We start from the raw sequence: 13,097 nt of genomic DNA on the forward strand, positions 1-13,097 counted from the left end.
GAGATTTTCCATGTTGTACCGGAGTTCAATTTGTTTTGGTACATGTATCTTAATACGATTCGACAACTTGGTCTAAAAAGACAAAAAGCTTGAAAGGCCTAACTCCCAAAATACAAACAGACGTTGGCAGATGGGGCGGGAAGGAGGACGGTTTTTAATGAGAGAATGGCAATTTTGGACTATTATTTTCCTTTCCCTTAAAGCCATCATTTTTGTCTTCCGTCATGCACCCGGGTCAAAAAAGGTAACACAAAGATCTTTCCATTTGTTTTAAAGGGACAATGTAATAGAACTATTTTATCAAATTTTGCTAAAAACCCTTAAAAATACACCTTTGGGTTTTAATTAACCTGGTTGTAAACTATTGTTTTTTAAGCCAGATATTGGAGCTTTTCTGTTTTAATGCTAATGACATTTGCATATTCATGAACATATCTAAGATGTCATCGAAGGCACTGAACCTCAATGCTGCTCTGATTTGTGCATAAAGAATGTCTAGATTTTTAAAAAACTGGTGTCGTAGATTTAATTTCCTTTGGCTATCTATTGTTGTGTAAAGTATATCGTAATAAGCCATTGAGCAACCTTTTTTCAGAAATGTTTTCACATAGAAAATTTTGAGTTCACAATTTGAACATGAAAATATGTAACTGAGCAATGTCTTCCTGGGTTTACATCGCGGCAGAAGCGCCCTAACCTGTCCCCATATGCTTGGTCAATTGTGAAAGTTTGCGAAGTGCACTTTTCAGTTCTCGCAACTGAAAAAATATCCATACAGTCTTCATTCATTCAAGAAGAGTAAAGACATACACACACAAATAAAATTCTAAGAAAAATTCATTGAATTGTTCCTTTAACCCTGAAAACAATTTCCCCCGAAGAAATTTGGTACTGATCTGACCGTGAATAGAAATTGTTTTTTTACTTTCAGTACTTAAAATTCTTTGAAAAAATGAAATTTAATATTCCCCATTTTTAACAGGCCATGCCGGCATTACTATGTGCATTGTAAGAATTTTTGAAACATAAAACCTCGCACACAAAAGTTATACAGGATGCCCCCAGGTACAGCACCTTGGAATGGAAACAAGTTGCTGAAATACCTGGAGCTACACCCCCCCAAAAAAAGAACGACACTTGAAGCTTCAGTTCGTGTTGTTTCCCCCGAGGGAGGTTACGCCAGAGGAAAACAAACATAAATCTATACATGTGTGATGTCTGCAACCCTGAAGGAGACACATCCCTGAACGTGTGTGCTCGTGTATCAAATTGCAAAGCTTCTTGGACGAATTTCACCTTTGGCAACTAATGGTAACACTCTTAAGCTGTCGCCAGTTGGGGGGGGTGTACAAACTTGATGTTATGGTCGTGGGTCCTGTAGATGGCGAAAAAGAGACCAGGCAAGTTCTCAAATCTGTGATTGGTACACCAGACTCCTCCCCCAACTTCTTGTCAATAGCATTAACTCCAATACTTAGCTGTTGTAGGCCGAGCTATTGAAATATTGTTGGAAATTTCACATTGCTTTGCATTCATCAAACGCCTCAATATTACACTACCTCACAGCGTAACATCTCAATCATGCTACCAGTGATGGTGTTTTGACAGCTAATGGCGTTACTAGGTGTGTTACTAAGTGTGAAGTGTGAATTTGTCCCCGTAATCGACGGAGTCCATGTGTCGCGGAATTTGTGACCAATACCCCGTTTAACACTACAGGCCTCCATGATATCATAGACCAGCTGCCTGTACGGTAACTGTTCTCGATACAAAGAAATATACGTTTTTATGGCACCATGACGCACTCACTGCAAAATCAACGATCTAACTGCCGAACCTTTCAATTTGAACGATTTTTGACATCGCATTTCGTGCAAGATTTTATATGGAAAATGTCCCTGTCTGAACAAACTACTTTAGCACCGCTGTAGATGTACAGAAAAATCGAACGTCTGAATGCAAGGCTAGCACCAGGAATTCTTAATCAACACACTATAGCCCAATTTGCAGTTTCCATGACAGTGATTGAACGCTTTAGTTTTCAATATCAAGACAGATCATTGCCTAGGTCAAATTGCTCTGACGGGTGATTTTTCTTGAAGAAACCACCTGATGTTTTCCTGAAACAATACACCGAGAACCAGTTCGAAACACTATTGAAATAATTTGTAGGATCCTGTGTGAACATTTAACCCGACGTTTAATATTCAACTGTGTCGTGATAGGACTATTTTTTTGTTGACATTATTATTTAAATCTAAAAACTGTACAGTTTTATCCGAGCTTATTTTTACTTGGAAGGCGGGATGGGAAAAACATTTCTTTGATTTGAGCAATGAAGGCGATTAAATGTAGCATCGCAGTAACAAAATTCTTGAAATAAACCAAGAACATTTTCGATAAATGTCAGACAGATAAAGAATTAATTAACTGACAGGTGATTTTGGAACGGGGGTGCCTAATTGCTCACAACCTTAGTTGGATAATCCTTTTGTGATATGCCTGATTTAAACCCATCAAATAACGGTGCTATTATGCACTTGGCATTACTCCAAAATTTAAACCATTCAGTTCCAATACCAGTTATTTATTTCAACAGTTTTAATGAAAATCCATGGCTGAAAATCACGTGTTTTATATTTTCTTGTAATGTAAGTAGTAATTACATGTACTATTGGAAATATGTTGAAGCGATTCTTTATGGTGCACTATGCGCATGCAAGACTTGTATTTTGTACAACACACGATAAAGATTCAAGTGCATATTATTTTATACAATAAAACAGAACAGTTTGAAAACAAACACTTTTCAACGCATTTTTTTTACAACCGTCAACCATCACTATAGCTCACGCTTATCCTGCCTTACCCTTTCCAAAGGTAATGTAAATTTAAAGTTTGAGTCTATTTTTAAAGACCTCAAATCCTCAAAATGACATCGAAAATGCGCTTGCAGAGTTCGTTTAATCTTTTAATTAGAGCGATGCTAGCTTCGGGTACTGATAATCTTTGATTTGCTCATTCTACTGGTGATCTGACAACGCATGCGTATTACTACCCTCACGGGTATCAAGTGTTGTATTGCCTGAGTCCGTGTTCAGTACAACGTTTTTGGCTCGCAGTCGGCATTGCCATCACCCTGCAAGTGTGATCGATAATAACTGAAGCTGGCTAGCTAGAAATATATAGTCTGTCTGCGGCCGCGAACTGCCCTCAGTTGTGGCCTGCTGTCCTGTTCTCTGAGGATAGTCTCACGGACGCGTCTTTTGACCTACAATCTTTAATAGGTTTATTTCTTTGTTTTTAGTTTTTGTTGATTTCTTGACCTCTTCAGGAGGCGTTTTGTGTACTCTGCCGCCGATATGCTCGCAACAGGAAAGCTGATGAGTGTGTGTGGAATTGAAGGCATTGTACTCATCACAATGGTTCTCCTAGGGAACAGGTGTCAAGAGACATACGCAGACAGGTGGGTTTGAGAACTGACGATAGTAGGTTGTTTTTTTGTTTTTGTTTTTTTTTTGGTTAAGGATTAAATAAAGGAAATTGAACCTATGACCGAATACCCGGAAACCGTGACGTTGCACAACAAAGCGAACTGACAAGGCCTATGTTGCTTATGCCCGTTTTCTGGTTTGGTTTTCTCAATGAAGTTACTGTTACAGACTATGTTAGATTGAACTTCTCGCTAAAATCCTTGGAAAAGTGATAGCGAACGCTAATTCACATCATTTGGTTTGGAAACATCACGCGCGAAGAAATTTTAGATTCGATCGTCTTCAAAACGTAAAACCCGTTTTGATATTCAGTTAAAGACTTTCGTAACTGGTTTCATGCAACCTTCATCATCGCTCCAATCGTAGCAATACCTGCCGCAGTTGACTAGAGTCTGTCCCACGTGTCACCTGTTTCATTTGTCATATCAGCAGTGATTTTAACTTCATATAACTGTGTATTCAGTAGGTGGGGCAATGCTTATTATTGTTTTATTTAACTGCAAGGATTCCTTATGCAAATAAGATATAGGGCTAGAATGATTTAATCCATTTGTCCACTGAACAGAATGTTTCATTGTTCATGTTCAGTAGTAAAAAATAGCACGTTTTACTCCGTCGACCTGTACCCGCATGTAATTGCATACCATATCAAAATAAGCCACCCTATCTCCTTTTCTCAAATTTATCCTGCTTGTCTTTTCACGAAGACAGTAGAAGAGTTTCTACATGACAACAGCCAGGTAGAGGTATCATTTACTGTCTCAAACTCTTTGGTACTTGTTGCCTCATGGAAAGGCTTAACTGCAGGTGATATTTGTCATCGATGAAATAGCTGTCTTCCTATTCCACAGAATAAAGGCTTACTTCTCCACCGTTTTTGGATGTGCTCAGATACCCGGTGATGACGGCAATGCATTTCATTCAGTACGTTTATAATTCGTGATCTGTACCTCCACTGAAGAAATGTTTTAGGCACTAGAAACACCTGTATAGTGACTATAGGCGAAGTGGTTGAAGCACGCAAGCGCCATAAATCTATCGACCTGATGTTGCTGCTCATGCATACTTGAATGAGAACGTCGGCTGTTTTAGTTTATAAATAGGCCTATCAAGCAGAAGTTGAAAGTACAGTCAAAATTAAAACAACAGTTGTCAGATCTTGTAATTTTACAATTTCGATATGTTATGTAAAAACCTTCCAATACGCCGCTTCTAATATCTCAACGAAGGAGTATGAGGAGAAAAAGTTGGCTGCTTAAACAATCAATTGAAACGGTCCATTCCCTCTCCTCTAAGGTTTAAGTCGTAAACAATGACCTCAGTGAGGTTGCGGGGGGGCAAAAGCGAGGGGGCAAAGTCTTCATAAAATAATTTTGCATGCGTACGCGTCTTTTAAAAAACCTTTGTAATTTGCGAGCAAAAGGAGAATTTATATCTCTACAGTGTGTCCCCCCCAAGAAACCTTTAAGTCTAAAGATAGTGCGCGCATTTCACTATAGCAGTCTGATTTCTAAGGAACTACTGACAGCACCCCACACTGAAACATACCCAAGAGTAACCCTTTTTGTCCAAAACTGTCATGAACTCAATATTGAGTGCTAATATTTACTGAAGCGTATAATTGGATCGCTGAAAGCAAATAAGATGAAATAAAAAAGCAACGTCAAGCAAAAAGGGATCCTCTTCAAACTCATGGAGTCATAAATACCACCAGGCGACATTTATATTGAAAACAGACAGTATATTCGTGTGACGTTTTTTCTATCTTTTTGGGGGGGGGCTGTCGAAGTATAGATCATTAAACTAGCCCTGCGCCTAGCTTCCTCACGTGTGGATGCATTGATAGAAACCATCATGTTGTGGTTGTGTTCAGTTTGTCCTCAGCTCTTATAAACAGCTTATCGCTTTAATCTTCTCCACGTCCCGTCAAGTTATTTGCCGACAAAGTCAGGCTTTTATAAGCACCGTCGATATATCAATATATCGATATTATCGATATGGGTCTGATATCGATATAGCCGATGTCAGTTATTTGGTAATATCCATATATCGAAAATACCGGATTTTGGAGAAATATCGAAAACATCGAAACTTCTAAAACATCGATATTGAAAAACATATCGAAATATCACTACTGAGGAACGAACTTTGTTAAAGAGTGAGAACGTGCGTCGTCACATTACTGCAATTTTCGATAAGCCACGGCTTACGTTGGCTCTCATATGCTGAGTGAAAAATATCTCAGTAGCTTATACTCCGGGCAGCTTATGCGGCGACATTTGAAGAGTAAATTCTGTCACCTATCTCAGTCTTGCAATCAATAATTCGTGTTCACTTTGCCTCGAAAATATCACAAAATTATCCTCCAAAATAGAGAATTATTTGCTAACCATACGTACGTAGACTGGGACCACGTGCTGATGATATTGCAAAGCACGGCAATGTGCATCCCATCCCATGTATGCAACGTACGCAATACGGACGCTAGAACATGTCGCCAAAGTGAATTGGATCACATCATTATGGTGTATAGGTGTACCCTTAGAAAAATTTACTAGCAATTCAAGCACGTTATAATACCTTGAAAATTAAAACGAATAAAATTCGATATATCGATAATATAGATAACATAGACAAATATAGACAACAAATGCAAATTGACAAAATTTTGACGGATAAAAAGTTTGATGGGTATACGATGAATGAAAACATCTAGACTACAAGCATTTATTAGGAAATACAGGTTTCGTTGCCATCTCTTAATGAAAAATGATAGACTGTTCTAACAAATTCTAAATGGCAGTATTTTATGTGGCTCAACTTTTGTATGTTATCTATACGGGGGCTTTGCGTGGCAACCATCTTGCAGGGTAGTTCTTTTGTTCCACAGAGAAACCTCCTTTGTGTATACCCTGTGGAACAAAAGCACTGTCCTGAGAGATGGTGGCCATACAAACCCTCTGTATAATGTATATAAATAAAGTATTGCAGTTTGCAAAGTTGCAACAGTACTCTAAAACTGTTATCCGTAGGTCCCCCATGATAAAGATTTGTTTTTATTAAAAAATGTTGTGTAATTCTTTCTTCTTCGAAAAATAAACAGATAAGATTTAGCACATGCCAATGTATGCGATGCCATGACACTGACATGTACGTGTCGTTCTGTTTGCGTTGGAGCCCCTGAATTTAGAGTTAGCCTAAAAACTAACGTGCAACACCAACTGGGCTCAATCAGCCAGAAAACAAGTTTGCTTTCCTCAAAAATATACCGAGGTCAAATTGCCATTAAGACAATTACATATTGAACGCATTACATATTATTCAGTAAACGCATCTATGGAAAGCATCAATTAAGGTAAGGTTGACTGCAGAGTTTGTTTTGGTTATTGTTGTGGGGTTATTCAAATGAATCATGTTAACCGTGTTACCCAAGTGACTGGAATTAACACGGGTAATTAGACTTGAAAGAATCCAATTTGAAGGAATTTCTCAAATACACGGACGGACTAAGTAAGGGCAGACTGTTACTCTCTTTGTGTCTTTTTGCACTTTAGGCATCTAAACTGTACACCAGCAGGCATGACTTTTGGATACGTTTTCAGAGTATGTCGAACTCCTTTGGGATTGTTTTTTGGCTGTCGTGTTTTTTCCCGTAGCCCTAACCAGAGTGTACTACATATAATGTCTCTGACGGATGTGTTATTTGTCCATATGCTATAATAAATCAAGGGAGTTCGAAACAGTCAACTGTTCTGACTGAACTTTACGGCACGTTTGCTATTCTAACATGTAGGTTTCCTGCATGTAATCAATGCCCTGATTTTTTATTCCAGATGTTAAGCCAGTCTGGTTTCCGCCAAAAGGGCCCAACACCCCCATGTATTCTCAATGGAATGTGTGCTAAAAATAATTAAGCAAGTGTAATTCGAGACCACAAAGAAAACAGCAAAATCTGTACAATCCCTCGATGGACGTGTGTTTCCGGTATTCAAGTCGTAGACGGAATACATGTCGAATGACAATTTCCAATTCTTGATAAAGTAAGTGTATCTGTAGCTATAAATCAGCTAAATTACAAGATTCCCAGGGTCTGTTTAATATTATGTCCAGTCATCCATATCGTTATACCTGCTTACATCTGGATTCTATCTTTGAAAACAGCTCGGGCATGGTGGAATCAGTATCGTAACCCTTACATCAAAGATCAAGTACCACATCCAATATGAGACTGAAGATTTCCCAGTATGGTGTCAGCTGGGACTTCGCCTTGTAGCGAGACCCGAGCATTTCATTAATGGTAATACTTGAGGCGGGACACACAGCGACGTTTCGTTACACCTGCATTTTGTCGTCCTGAGAGCATGCATGAAGAGGACGCGGGTTACAAGACACACTTCACTTCTCTCTCACGGTTTTAAATAGCTACTTGAGCTCGCTACGTCAGTCATACAGAGAAATAAATCCAGCCAACATTGTAACTTGGTTATGGAGTCCTTAGAATATACTAATGCAAAAATTGAAAGTGAATACTATTACATAGTATCATACATGTACGTTAACTTATCTAATGATGATACAAAAAAGAACACAAGTTTATACAATTTTAATCCAAATCTGATTTCCTCCACAAGATAGACCGTCTGAATACTAATTTAATTCGCCGTATAATATTGTTGCCAGCAAACCTCCAAATCGAAAGAAGATAGGCACTGGGCCCATATGCTGTTATTTGAAATCGGCTGCCTGAATCAACAAACATGTCGCCTGAAATCATTGCTGTTTCAGACCATATGTAGTGAGTGCTTTATTACATCTTACAAAAACAAGGGGGCCGCTTGAGTGTTGTCAGGTATAATGCAGCTTGCCATTAACGCCCATTTATAGTTAACGAAACTGATGACAATAAGGTGTCGTTGATAAGTTGGCTTTATTTACCAAGGTGATAATGATATAGACAGGTGTTTCGTTATCCTTGCACCTTTTTATTTGAAACACTGTTTGACTCACCGAGGTATCGTATAAGGCCCATGTAGAGATGACATGCACCGAATGCTATTGATGTTTTCTGAAAATGTATACATTACCAGCCACTGATTTATTCAAATTCCGAACTTTGAGTACCTATATGTGTAGCTGCTTAAAAAAGCTGGCCATCTGATCAAAACTTTGATTGAACTTTATAATTTGTGGAGGAATGTTAATTAACTTCCAGTTATATTTTTAAATTTATAGAGCATTAGTAATAAGGATAAAAAATTAATACTATTTTTGCCTGGAAGTTTAAAACTTAAAGTCTGCGCACAGAAGATATATAAATTGAAAACACGTAATATATTTCTAAAACTGTATGCGATAATTGAGTCTTATAGAGGCAGGAACAACGGTAGACGGAATGATTGTGGGATTCTTCCCCCATTACTTCTAAATTTGTAGAAGTAATTTAAGTGTGCATCGACACCACCTCGCGGTGTACCTCCAGCTGTTCACTTAAGTCTCCTTCATTTCAAGTTTCTTCTACCCCAGCTTAATTATGTTCTTTTCTTTCTGCATGAGCGTGGTACCACATTTACAGAGAACTCGTGATTTTACGTACATTGTAATAAGCAGAAATCTTCCGTTTTTCTTTCTTCTATTTGTCTTTTTATATTATACTAGACATGTTTTTCCATAAACAGTGCAGTGGATTGGGAGCTGTCTCCTCGAATATTGCTTGTAACGAAGTGCATTTTTGAGCATGGCTCCCAGTTCCACGCATCCTTTAAACCGACAAATTGAATCCAATAAGCTTGATTAAATGTCTGGAGGATGAAAGCCAGATTTGATTAACTTGTTCACTCTTACTAACTGAAAGGATCAGGCTTCAGCATTAGACTTCGGTATTTAGAATCGATTGTGTGACGTGTAAGGTTCCTCGCAGAAAAAATCCACTCGCCCGATTCAATCTGAGTCAATCAAAGATATCACAAATCTTATTGCTAAGGCGTACTCTATTCTTTTTTATCATCACAATCCAATCCAGTGTGTGTTTACAGTGTTGCTTTTGCTATCGTGAACTTTCTGATACATCCAAAAAAAAAATTAAATAAACTTCTATACTCCTTGCAGTGAATTCATGTTCGCATAGCAGTAATGTTCAAAATGTTGCATGTCCATCGCGCAATATTTTGTAAGAACTCTCTACCTATTGCTTCTGTGCTGGTAGTTATGAATAGGTGATTGGGATGAGCCGAGTTCTGTCTGGCTTCTTTGTTGTTGTTCTTTTCCAGATAGATAATTACCCTAAGGCTTTTCCTTGAGATGGTTTTCCACCGTATCTCTTGGATACTCAGCGTGAATTCAGTCTATATACAAGCCTGTTAAAGTGGAACGTTATAACAACCTCATCACGACGTCACACTTTTTTTTCAAAGAATGCCATATTGGTTCAGCTGTATCTCATGAGCTAATTCAGCGATGAAGCTCCTATAGTTTGGGGTCTGATGTATGCTTAGCTGTGTAACCTTTTTGGTCGTGAGGGCATGGCTGTTTTGACGAAATGTCGAAGTAGTATAAACGATGAGATGTGTTAAAATACCGTGAAGTCAGTCATCGTATTATATGTAAATTGATGCATGAAATGTAAATTTTATGCGGTTGCGATTTGCAGCTGTCATCTTGCACATCCTTTTCAAATACATGAACTCTGACATCGCCTCTTTCGTTTTAAATGCCCCATCTGATAACTTACTGTTCGTAACTGAAACACAAAAAACCTTTAGTCTCACTTTTGCATGATTTGACATATGCAAAAAAGAGACATTCGATTGACTGTATCAATGAACCGCAAGTGTAATTTTCCGGCCAAAAATCTAGGTGCCAGATCACATTTATTATATTCATCATTTGAGTAGCTAAATGCTTTCCCAAGACTGCAAAAAACAATAGTGATTTTTTAAATTTGGGCGCTACGAAATTCTTTGAAATAAAGCAAAATAACAGAGTGTCCGCTGCACAGGCGTCAGCAAAACCAAAAGGCTGAGTGAAGTATCTGTCCCAAACGCCTTCTTTAGTTACAAATTCGAACAGGGAAAACAGCTGTCCTGAACCGGATCCCTCGGACGACGGATGAGCAGAGCAGCTACTAACTCCCGGGTCAGTCAAATTGTTATTTTACATCACATATTTTATACAGAACTCGATCAGTCCACCACAAAGCAACTGGACCCTTCACAGGTTCTTTTTAGAACAAGTGCATATTCATTTCGCCCCTCGATATACCTGAAGTGGGAAAATGACACCCCTTCCAGCTCTCCACTGTTAGAAGAATGGAATATTTGCATGGGTTACTCTGTATACATTGGTATAACTCCAGCTGGTTATATTTGAGAGGCAAGAATAATCAAATTGAATACCGTGATTTTGTAGAATGGCAAAATGGTTCGCTCCACACATACAGCTAACCCTAGTTCACCATGTGGACGTAATAAAGGGTCAATGTTGCACTATACCCAGATTTTTTAACCCTTTGTAGGCAATGTGAAAACGATACTAAAATTCAAGAATTAAAGACTGTTTGGGTTGAACCTCGAATGACTATTTTCAACGTTCTAGGAGGCGTACTACTACAATATGGGAATGAAAAATCCGAGAGTTCTTTAGTGAAATGAAACGCAAACGCATAGTGTTTCACTTTCCCGACTGTAGCCAGAGATGACATTTCATGTTAACCCATCGAGTACTTTGAAGACTGAAGCATATTGTACTAAGGGAATTCAATAGACCTCGTCCGTAAGCTTCAATTCACTGGTAAAAGAGCGCCTTTTCCCCACAGGGAACAAAGAAAGCTGTCGTGATTTCACGGATGAAAGAAAAAAAAATGTCTTTTTACGGGTCATTTAGTAAACGCCGTTTTTTGCTCTTTTTGTCATTTATCTCTGTATAACGAGTCCCGCTTTCGAATACGAGTGGAAGGAGTGCTCTCGATTGGCATGCACGGAGGAGATACGATTGCAGATAGCACAATAGCAGATAGGGTCGAGTTTGCCCCACATATGCGATAAAAACATCTCCGTGCTTTAATTAAGGACTTCACTTACTGCTGATGTAACAGTCCTATGCATGTCAGACCAATTTCTCTGATCCAAGAGTAATGTCTGCTTTTGCTGATCTATATAGGGATGCCTATAGGCAATCCCTGAGTTAATCGATAAATCCTCCCAGGGCGTGCGCCAGTTTGTCCGGTTGGCTTTGTCGCCAAAATGTATGCCTCAATTCACTAACGGGGTGTATTGTCCCATTAGGTAACTTACTGAGTTCTGTTCATCTTCCGAAGATGAATTTAAGACATCAAACAAGTTATGCGTCTTTGCAAATTCACCAGTCTGACCTTTTCGAGTTGAACTTACAAAAAAATCACAGTTTTGAAACTTCAGGATGTGAACTTCTATATGCTGTACTAGGTTTGATTAAAGGGGAATACTGTCTTTGGATGATTAGATAATAGATTGAAAGAAAGTGGGTCTCAGGTAAGATGTTCCAGAGGGAAGCACAAGGGAAAAATACTTGAAGAATACCTCACAGCCCTCTAAGATAATATTATTAATCACGATTTTTTATGACAAAAAGGTTCAGAAACGAATAGAATGTTTACTCTATATGAAATGCGATTCATAGAATGTTAACTCTTACCAGGCCATGATCAGTGTAAAGTCGTTATACACCTCATCAGTTTGGAAGTAAATATGGTTACTCCATTAAGGTAATATGTAGATTGATATAAAAAATTGTTAATACAGTCTGCTATCCGTCTGTTATTTTTTGTTAAGCAGTATTTAAGCATCGAGTATGTATCACCTTTGGAAATATTACAGAATACAATATTGCACAGTGCATTATTGATATACAATGGACATGAAAAATTGTAGCGAAGGAGGGAAATGGAGCACGTTTTCAGACTCGGTAACACATACTTCGGCATTGTAATTACATGTATTATTCTGTGTCGAAGTCAAACATTTTAGGAAGAGACCTATTGCGTACTACGACTTAATTTTCACTGGAAGTAAGTTTGTGAGCAACATTTAAGTTTTGGATGCTGAAATGAAACACTGGTCATCAGCATCAAATAAACATTCCCACTTATCAACAGATCTCAAAAGGTACACAGGCACGTGGGAACCGGGGGACAAGGGGGCCAATAGCCCCCTCCCCTGAAATCATGATTTTTTATTTTACTGGCTCCTGGCAGAATCATCTTCCTACGTGCCTGGCACAGACAGAAGACTGATATTAGAAATCAATCCAGTGTATAATTGAGCCTCTGAAGTTTTGGAACATGGAACAATAACGTATGGCTAATGATTATGGAAAAACCACGGAATAAATGAAGTGTAAGAACAAGATTTTCAAGAACACAGTACAGTAAGTTTGTTATCAAAATAATGGCCAGTATCTTCCTGAATGAGCGTTTGTTCTGTTTGCATGTTTCACTTCTCAATTTATTTGGGCGCTTTGGGTTCAGATTGCTCTCGTTTACATGTGATCCTATAGCTACTCGACCATTCTTAGAACAGCGGAGATAGGTCCATCTGTTTTTCTGACAGTTCAAGTGTTATTTATGATATT

The 13,097-nt window shown here is 38.4% G+C and overlaps 1 protein-coding gene across 1 annotated transcript in view; it reads left to right on the forward strand.

Annotated features, from left to right (window-relative positions):
- Positions 1-3,121: 3,121 nt before the first annotated feature.
- Positions 3,122-13,097, forward strand: part of LOC110980112 (glycine receptor subunit alpha-2-like) — a 70,057-nt gene continuing 60,081 nt past the window's right edge. The window contains exon 1 of the mRNA XM_022236461.2: positions 3,122-3,466. Coding sequence (XP_022092153.1) covers positions 3,363-3,466 — 104 coding nt within the window. The 5' untranslated portion in view covers positions 3,122-3,362. The remainder of the gene's footprint in view (positions 3,467-13,097) is intronic.

The sequence above is a fragment of the Acanthaster planci genome, linkage group LG06, assembly GCF_054643075.1.
Source record: "Acanthaster planci isolate LZ-2023a linkage group LG06, COTS_SCS, whole genome shotgun sequence".
Lineage (NCBI taxonomy): Eukaryota > Metazoa > Echinodermata > Asteroidea > Valvatida > Acanthasteridae > Acanthaster > Acanthaster planci.